The following is a 10,035-nucleotide window of genomic DNA, read 5'->3' on the forward strand; positions in this document are numbered from 1 at the left end:
GTTTCTTCTGAAAGATGGTGAGATGCCTTCAGTCCCAGTTCTGTGTCTTCTGCACACTCCATAACCGAGCTGCTGAAACAGGACAGCCAAAGGACCAGGTTTTTTGACACGTTTGGTGGTCATGACAATAGAAACAGCTTTCTCCTTGGTGGCCAAAAACCATTTAGCCATATCCAACCAGGTGGTCACCACATCACCCAATTCCTCAATCAGTCAGCCAACATGAACCCGACCTGCTGGAAGTGTAAAAAAGTACAAGGGACTTATTATCACATATGGTGGACCTGCCCGGAAACACAAAAATATTGGACAAAAATTTGGAAATGGGTGCAAGAAATTACAGGAGAACAGATAAAATACAAACCCAAAATCTTTCTGCGGGGAATAATCAAAGGGAAATATACAAAGAAAATTAAGTACATATTAACACATCTGCTAACTACAGCTAGAATAGCATTTGCCCCATGCTGGAAACAAAATAATACCCCCCTGGGATGAATTAGTGATAAAAAAACTTTGGATTGTGCAGAGGTGGACAAATTAACCCTGAAATTAAAAGATAAAGAAGAGTCGGAATATTATGAAATTTGGAACAATTGGTACAAATGGCTGCCAAACAAGAATAAAATTAATTAAGCTAAAAAACAATATATATAAATACATATAGAACTGTGTATAAAGGTGTGTGAATATAGAAGCAAAATATTATATACATGTACAGGTATGATGACATAACAATGTTGATGTAATGACTGTAAGGTGTTGTAGAAGGGAAAAAATAATAATAAAAAAAATCTACTAATTATGAATTCCTCAATCAGTCTTACCTGCTGGAATCAAGTCCAAAGAATGAGCAGAAGAGTGGGTTCCTCAGTAGTCGTAGTCCAAGGGATGGGTTTGTTAGAAGATGGGTGGTCTTCTCCTCCACCTACTTTCCCTGAAAAAATATTCCCTCTACCCAGAAAAGGGGAAATACCTGTAACAATAAGCAGCTCCTCTTCTGGGTCTGGTAGCCCTTGCTGTGTCACCTGAAAGTCCAAATTCCTTAGTTGAGCTTCTGGACGTTGGGCTTTGAAACCCACCTGGCGCTATTGGTCAGAAAGCCAGGTTGGGCTCCAACCTCGCCTGGACTCAAAAGCTAAAGGAGCTGGCTAGTAGCTGGATAGACACCACCAGGGAAACAGAGCTGGAGACCATTCCAGGAAAGAGAAGCAGAGGTTCTCATGGTGATATATCTTGTCCAATGAATACATGAATTGATTGTTTGTTTTCATAGGGCTCAAAAGGTGTCATTGGTCCAGTTGGGATTTCAGGCCCACCAGGAAACTCTGTAAGTGTCTATCTCCCTTTTCCATTCATCTTCCTAAGATTAGCACATTTCCTCTCAAGGTGCTGTGGAATTTTCTACAGCCATCATTGCTGTCATATTCTCAACACTCACCGTTTCGGTGCCCTTTGTAAAAACAAAACAAAATTCGAAATCCACAGTTCCTCACCTTAGCTTGAGACTGTGACAGCTCTGCCCCTTTTTCGAATGAAAGTGGACTTCTCTTCAAAGCTGGTGCAGATCCTTCAACCTCCAGTGTGATCCAGAAGACCTACAACTGTGGTTAATATCTTGAATTATTGCAATGATTCCTATGTCGCATGGTCTTTGGGTCTTCTGTTGTGATCTGTCCCGATGCAGCATCCCAAGGCATTACACCAGGAAAAATTGTGATGGTACACAACCGGGTATGTGTGTGTATCTTTCATTCCAAAACTGAGATCTGAAAGTTGATCCATTTTGACCATCAAACTACAAGCGCCAGATTTTCGCTTTGCCTGAACATAGAAAAGAAATATTTAAAAGTATAAATGGGCACCTAATACAGGCAGATGTTTGGGGCAATGGCCTCTTGATGTCAAGCCAAGCTGTTGGAGGTGATATGAGCTGAAGCCCAAACATCTGGAAGGCACCATCGTTCCTCCTTCTCAGTCAACAAAGTTGTCCTACTTGGATTTCTTCCCAGGGTCATCTTTTTCACACATGGTGTTTTCTAGACAATTTTAACCCTTCAGTCCAGCAACTTAGATACAGATTAGCAGAGTTGGAAGGGACCTTGTAGGTCATCTAGTCCAACCCCCTGCCCAAGCAGACCCTACACCATTTTTGACAGATGGCAGCCCAGTCTCTTCTGAAAAGCTTCCAGTGATGGAGCACCTACAAATTCTGGAGGCAACTTCTGTTCCCCTGGTTGATTGTCCTCACTGTTAGGAAGTTTCTTCTTAATTCCAGGTTGCTTCTCTCCTTGATTTGTTTTCATCCATTGCTTCTTTTCCTGCCTTCTGGTGGTTTGGAGAGTAGATTGACCCCCTCTTCTTTGTGGTGGCCCCTCAAATACTGGAATGTTGCTATCATGTCCCCCCATGTCCTTCTTTTCATTAAACTAAAAGTTAAAAGTTCCCCTCTAAGGGGTGGTGCTCATCTCTGTTTCAAAGCCAAAGAACCAGCGCTGTCTGAAGAGGTCTCCATGGTCATGTGGCAGGCATGACTCAACACCGAAGGGACACAGAACACTGTTCCCTTCCCACCAAAGGTGGTCCCTATTTTTCTACTTGCTTTTTTTACGTGCTTTCGAACTGCTAGGTTGGCAGAAGCTGGGACGAGTCACATGAGCTCACTCCATTATGTGGCAACTGTTGAACTGCCGACCTTTCTGATCCGCAGTGTGAAAGCCACTGAGCCACCGAGTCCCCTTTCATTAAATTAGACATACCCAATTCTTGCAACCTATGTCAGAAGAGTGCAGAGAAGAGCAAGAAAGATAATAAAGAGTCTAGAGGCTAAATTATAGGATGAACAGTTGAAGGAGCTTGGCATGTGTAGCGGAATAACAGAACATTAGCGTTGGAAGGGACCTTGGGAGGTCTTCTAGTCCAACCCCCTGCTCAGGCAGGAGACCTTATCCCATTGGAGACAAATGGGTTGTCCAATCTCTTCTTAAAATCCTCCAGTGATGGAGCAATCACAACTTCTGAAGGCAAGATGTTCTCCATCTTTCTCACGCTCGGGGCTGATTCACACTTCAGTGACTTTGGAGCTTTTTATTATATTGGAATGTGCAGGCATCTTACACGTGTAACAAGTGTGCATTTTGTCACCTTTTACCCCCCAGGGTCCAAAAGGAGAGAAAGGGAGCCCAGGGGAAACGGTGAGTGTTGTCCATTCTGTGCCATGGGTGTGAAAGTCATTTTGCACCCACACGCTTTGGTCTCGGCTCTTCTGGGGAGGACCTGTTTTCATCTCCTTCTTTGTTTCCTTTTTCAGGGTCTCCAAGGTCCAAGGGTAAGTATGGCTATGTTGTCCCATCAAGACTGCTCCTTCCACCCCAAGAAAAAACTCAATTCTTTTAAAGTCCATCTGCCGTTCTTTGGAAACATTTTCTGTATGAAAAGGGGGAAAAAATTGAAATTACAATCCAAGTGTTGGTACTAAAACCAAGCATACATAAGGTGGCTTCGATTTGTTGTTCTTAGTTGCGAAGTCGTGTCCGACTCATCGCGACCCCATGGACAACGTTCCTCCAGGCCTTCCTGTCCTCTACCATCCTCTGGAGTCCATTTAAGTTCACACCGGCTGCTTCAATGTCTCTATTCATATATGTGTCAATTATTCATTACATCATCATTAGTCCATTTAACATATAAAAATCTTACCAGTATTACATGGCCAATGCTTACAATTATACATACAATTATAATCGTGATTTATCTTGACTTGTCTTCCTAGGGTATCCCAGGACCCCGTGGACCTCCAGGCCCCCCGGTATATATTTAAAATATAATTTGGTTTTTTGTTGTGTTTGTCTTCAAAAGCACACCAGGATGGCGTAAGCTTTCCTGCATCTGGGCTGTGGAACCTGAATACTAGAGATAGCGATAGCAACAGTAATAGCACTTATATGCCGCTCTACAATACTTATACAGCCCTCTCTAAGCAGGTTAGCCTGCAACACTGCATTCTAACCACTGTGCCACACAGCTGATAGATAGATGAGAGAGAGAGAGAGAGAGAGAAAGAAAGAAAGAGGAGAGAGAGAGGGAGGGAGAGAGAGAAGAGAGAGAGAGAGAGAGAAGAGAGAGAGAAAGAAAAGGGGGGGAGAGAGAAATAGCACTTATATGCCGCTCTACAATACTTATACAGCCCTCTCTAAGCAGGTTAGCCTGCAACACTGCATTCTAACCACTGTGCCACACAGCTGATAGATAGATGAGAGAGAGAGAGAGAGAGAGAAAGAAAGAGGAGAGAGAGAGGGAGGGAGAGAGAGAGAGAGAGAAAGAAGAGAGAGAGAGAGAGAGAAAGAAAAGGGGGGGGGGGGAGAGAGAGAAATAGCACTTATATGCCGCTCCACAGTACTTATACAGCCCTCTCTAAGCAGGTTGGTTCCCAAGGCAAGGTTTTCTGAGACCAGAAACTATTCCCCCCCCCTTCATTTGGGCATGCATCTGAAAAGGGGATCTTTGCATCCCCCAGCAGGGAATAGCAGTAGCACTTAGACTCATATCCCGCTTCACAGTACTTATACAGCCCTCTCTAAGCAGTTTACAGAGTCAGCCTCTTGCCCCCAACAATCTGCGTCCTCATTTGACCCACCTCGGAAGGACAGAAGGCTGAGTGAGCTGGTCAGAATTGAACTGCTGGCAGCGGGCAGAATTAGCCTGCAACACTGCATTCTAACCACTGCACCACACAGCTGATAGATGAGAAAGAGTGAGAGAAAGAAAGAAGAGAGAGAGGGAGGGAGAGGGAGAGGGAGAGAGAGGAGAGAGAGAGAGAGAAAGAAGAGAGAGAGAAGAGGGGGGGAGAGAGAAATAGCACTTATATGCCGCTCTACAGTGTTTTACAGCCCTCTCTAAGCAGTTTACAGAGTCAGCCTTTTGCCCCCAACAATTTGGGTCCTCATTTTACCCACCTCAGAAGGACAGAAAGCTGAGTCAACCTTGAGCTGGTCAGAATCAAACTGCTGGCAGTGGGCAGAATTGCAACACTGCATTCTAATCACTGTGCTACTACAGTTGATATATAGATGAGAGAGAGAGAGGGAGGGAGGGAGGGAGAGAGAGAGAGAGCACTTATATACCACTTCACAGTGTTTTACAGCCCTCTCTAAGTGGTTTACAGAGTCAGCATCCCCCCCCCCCCAACAATCTGGATCCTCATTTTAACCACCTCAGAAAAATGGAAGGCTGAGTCAACCTTGAGCCTGGTGGGATTGGATCTGCCAAATTGCAGGCGCCCAGCAGTCAGCAGATGTAGCCTGCAGTACCAAACTCTAACCACTGCGCCACCGTGGCTCATGTTCTTTCTTTACAACCTAACCTAAAACATCCGACAGATAGCTTTTCAACTTGACCTCTCTCTGTTCCTGCTAGTCCTACATGGACATCGACAGCTAAGAGTTTTATCTTGATTTAACTTGCTTAATGCTTCATACTTTATCTCTTATGTTTACAGGGCCCACCAGGAATTCAAGCTACGTTTGTAAGTTTTCAGAAACCTCACTAGCTGTAGAATTCTGCAAGTTTGGGACGTTTATTGCAAACCACCCCAAATGAAACCATGACATTATAGGTTACAGGAGACTGTGTGGTTCTTATTTCATTTAAGCATCACAATCTCCCCCCCCCCCTTGAACATTTCAGCATGTATTCTATCTGCATGGACTTTCTCCTTCAAGTCTACCATAACTACCGTATTTTTCAGAGTATTAAGATGCTCTGAAGTATAAGACACACCTAGCTTTTGGGGAGGAAAACATAATCTGCCTCCCAGCAATTTGCCTCCTTGCAGCAAACAGCAAACAGCCTGTTTCAGCTTCAGCACAGCCTGCCTGATTAGCACAAGCAGCTGATAATCGGTTGGATCGGCCTCCCGACCATCAGCTGTTTCAGGCTGCAGGGATTGCCATTGCCTATTGCCGCCTGTGTGCCTTATTTTCAGCTCGTTCCTGGTGGCGGAGATCGAAATAGGCGGGGATTGGAATGGGTGGGAAATGGGCACATGGAGGCCAAAAATGGGGTGCACTGAGGCAAAAAATGGGGTGCATGGAGGCAGCAATAGGCTACGGCAATCCCTGCAGCCTGATGGTCGGGAGGTTGAGCCAACTGACAATCAGCTGCTTGTGCTAATCAGGCTGTGCTGAAACTGAAACAGGCTGTTTGCTGTTTGCTGCAAGGAAGCAAATTGCTGGGAGGAAGAGGCAAAGGGTGGGTGGCGGCGGCCCAGCAGGGCTATATTTGGTGTATAAGACGCAGCCAAATTTTCATTCTCTTTTAAGGGGGGGGGAGTGTGTCTTATACTCTGAAAAATATGGTATGTCTTTTGTCCTCTAATCCAGGGGCAAGATGACTTTGATGCAGTTTTCCACTCCATGTTTACTGCCAGTGCTGCCTTCAGATCAGAGGTAAACCATGAGAGCTATATAATTTATATTTTCAATTTTAAAAATATAAACATAAGCAGTGTGTTGTCTGGGTACAAAAAATTCTGTGCAATCTCCTTCCATAGATTATAATACATTGAACAGTTAAAACATTGTAAAGCTCTACATTTCCTTCTTAACATATCGTCTAATGAAAATACAATAATAACATTAAACATAGTGATTCTCATCATGCTAATACCAACAATGTTCATTTTATTCTTATCTCTATCTCGATACATTTTTTATTCTTTTTACTTTCTTCTATTTCCAATTTCCTTTTTTATTCCCTAACCATTGGTAAAACACTTTCCATATATCAATCATCAGATTGTTCTTTTCCCTTAATTGCCAATGTTATTCTGTTAATTTCTGCACATTCTAATATTTTCTTAATCACCTTTTCGTCAGTAGGAATCTCTTCACTTTTCCAGTTTTGTGCAAATACAATTCTAGTTTCAGGGTTCCAAAAAACACCCCCAACAAAATAAAACTCCAAGGTTTGAGTTCCCTCAAAGGTCCACTTTATTAGAGATGTCATGGTGGCACATCTGGGAAAACCTGAATCTGAAAGCTTCCAGGTTTTCTCACCCAGTTGAAAGTTCAAGATCTTGGCCCCAACACCCACAAGTTCATCCCAAGGTCCAATTTTCCGCTGCCATGAAGACAGATTCCTCCCATCCAGTTCCGGCCAGGTGCAGAGACAAAGGATGACCTTGACTCTCCAAGAAGAATGTTATTATGGCTACATATCACCCAACTCCATATAATTCCCCCTTCCCATTTTCCCAACGTAGAAAGTGTGGCGGGCCTGAAATCCAAAAGGAAAAGGCATGACATCTAGCTGCGGTTAATATATGAATAATTAAATATGTATTCTCTTTATTATAATTTTTAGGTAAAATCCCCAACAAACATATCTCTGGTTTTAACTCAATGTTGTTTTATCATCTTTTCCAACCATATCTTTATTTCTGTCCAATACTTCTTTGCTTCTCCATGATAGTTAGACCCAGGTATCTGGAGGCACTCCCAACATTTAGCTGATTTGTCTTTAAACATCTTTGCCAACTCTGAAGTGCCAGGAGGGCGGGGGAAGGATCCAGGGGATCACCTTGCAGGGAACATAGGGGTGAAATTCAGCAGGTTCTGACAGGTTCTGGAGAACCGGTAGCTGAAATTTTGAGTAGTTCGGAGAACCGGCAAATACCACCTCTGACTGGCTCCAGAGTGGGGAGGGAATGGGGATTTTGCAGTATCCTTCCCCTGGATTGGGGAGGGAATGGGGATTTTGCAGTATCCTTCCCCAGGAGTGGGGAGGGAATGGGGATTTTACACTATCCTTCCCCTGGAATTGGAATTGGAATTGATTTTATTTGTAGGCCGCCCTTTTCCCTGAGGGGACTCAGGGCGGCTCACAGAAACCAGGGAGAGGGGAATACAATACAATACAATACTAAGACAACAACACATAATAAAAATAATACGCAACATGCATACAACATTCGGGCGGGGTAATGGTCCTTATCCCCAGGCCTGACGGGCGAGCCAGTTCTTCAAGGCTGTGCGGAAGGCCTGGACGGTGGAGAGGGTACGAATCTCTACGGGGAGCTCGTTCCAAAGGGTCGGGGCCGCTACTGAGAAGGCCCTCCTCCTTGTGGTTGCCAGCCGACATTGGCTGGCCGATGGAATGCGGAGGAGGCCTAACCTATGAGATCTTATAGGCCGTAGGGAGGTAATTGGCAGAAGGCGGTGGGAGGGAATGGAGATTTTGCAGTATCCTTCCCCTGGAAGTAGGGAGGGAATGGGGATATTGCAGTATCCTTCCCCTGCCACACCCACCAAGCCACGCCCACAGAACTGGTAGTAAAAAAAAAATTGCATTTCACCACTGAGGGAATCCAGCTGTGTCTTCTCTCTTTCCTGGCAGAGCTACGAACAGATGGATCTCCCAGCGATGGATCAAGGAGGGGAGATCTTTAAGACCCTGCACTACCTCAGTGTCCTCATCCAGAGCATCAAGAGGCCCGTGGGGACAAAGGAGAATCCTACCCGTATTTGTAAAGACCTTATGAACTGTGAACAAAAGATGCAGGATGGTAAGCCTTCCATCTGCTCCAGGGTGGACAGCAGGCAGAACAATGTCCTCCAAGATCTACATCACTTGTGATGCCTTAAAGAGGAGGAGGAGGTTGTTGGACTTCATGGGGTCTCTAGATTTGCATCTATTTGGGCCAAAGCTGAACAAAGCCATAAGGTCTTGATTTCATCCCTTCATGAACTTTCTCCCCAACCAGCTAAACATGAGCTATGCATGTGCGGCGGCAGCCAAAAAAGCCAATGCGATCCGAAATTGCATTAACAGAGGGATTGACTTAAGATCAAGGGAGGTACTAATACCACTCTATAAAGCCCTAGTAAAACCACACCTAGAGGACTGCATCCAGTTTTGGTCATCACATTATAAAAAAACATGTGGAGACTCTGGAAAGAGTGCAGAGAAGAGCAATAAAGATGATTAGGGAACTGGAGGCTAAAACATATGAAGAACGGGTGCAGGAACTGGGTATGTCTAGTTTAATGAAAAGGAGGACCAGGGGAGACATGATAACAGTCTTCCAATATCTCAGGGGCTGCCCCAAAGAAGAAGGAGTCAAGCTATTCTCCAAAGCACCTGAGGGCAGGACAAGAAGCAATGGATGGAAACTAATCAAGGAGAGAAGCAACTTAGAACTAAGGAGAAATTTCCTGAGTTAGAACAATTAATCAGTGGAACAACTTGCCTCCAGAAGTTGTGAATGCCCCAACACTGGAAGATTTAAGAAGAGACTGGATAACCATTTGACTGAAGTCGTGTAGGGTTTCCTGCCTAAGCAGGGGGTTGGACTAGAAGACCTCCAAGGTCCCTTCTGACTCTGTTCTTCTGTTCCATTCTTCTGCAATTGATTTGAGGATGCGGGCCTACATAAAGTGAGATTTGAGATTTGAGATTTTATTAATATTTGTAGGCCGCCCTTTTCCCTGAGGGGACTCAGGGCGGCTCACATAAAATCGGGGAAGGGAAATACAGACATTAAGATAAGACATATAATAAAATAATAAACAACATACATTCATCATTCGGGAGGGGAACTATCCTTGTCCCCAGGCCTGACGGGCGAGCCAGTTCTTCAAGGCTGTGCGGAAGGCCTGGACGGTGGCGAGGGTGCGAATCTCTACGGGGAGCTCGTTCCAAAGGGTCGGGGCTACTACTGAGAAGGCCCTCCTCCTTGTAGTTGCCAGCCGACACTGGCTGGCCGATGGTATACGGAGGAGGCCTAATCTATGTGATCTTATTGGTCGCAGGGATGTAATTGGCAGAAGGCGGTCTCTCAAGTATCCAGATCCACTGCCATGTAGGGCTTTATGGGTGACTAATAGCACCTTGAAGCGCATCCGGAGATCGACAGGTAGCCAGCGCAGCTCGCGGAGGATAGGTGTTATGCGGGTGAACCGAGGTGCACCCACAATCACTCGCGCGGCCGCATTCTGTACTAGCTGAAGTCGCCGGATGCTCTTCAAGGGCAGCCCC

At 45.0% G+C, this 10,035-nt stretch overlaps 1 protein-coding gene across 1 annotated transcript in view; it reads left to right on the forward strand.

Annotated features, from left to right (window-relative positions):
- COL27A1 (collagen type XXVII alpha 1 chain) overlaps window positions 1-10,035 on the forward strand; it is a 196,993-nt gene that overhangs the window by 179,815 nt on the left and 7,143 nt on the right. Inside the window, exons 57-63 of the mRNA XM_032233211.1 lie at window positions 1,277-1,330; window positions 3,159-3,194; window positions 3,311-3,328; window positions 3,773-3,808; window positions 5,498-5,524; window positions 6,381-6,446; window positions 8,395-8,563. Of these exons, the coding sequence (XP_032089102.1) occupies window positions 1,277-1,330; window positions 3,159-3,194; window positions 3,311-3,328; window positions 3,773-3,808; window positions 5,498-5,524; window positions 6,381-6,446; window positions 8,395-8,563 (406 nt within the window). The remainder of the gene's footprint in view (window positions 1-1,276; window positions 1,331-3,158; window positions 3,195-3,310; window positions 3,329-3,772; window positions 3,809-5,497; window positions 5,525-6,380; window positions 6,447-8,394; window positions 8,564-10,035) is intronic.

This window comes from Thamnophis elegans, chromosome 16 (genome assembly GCF_009769535.1).
Source record: "Thamnophis elegans isolate rThaEle1 chromosome 16, rThaEle1.pri, whole genome shotgun sequence".
Lineage (NCBI taxonomy): Eukaryota > Metazoa > Chordata > Lepidosauria > Squamata > Colubridae > Thamnophis > Thamnophis elegans.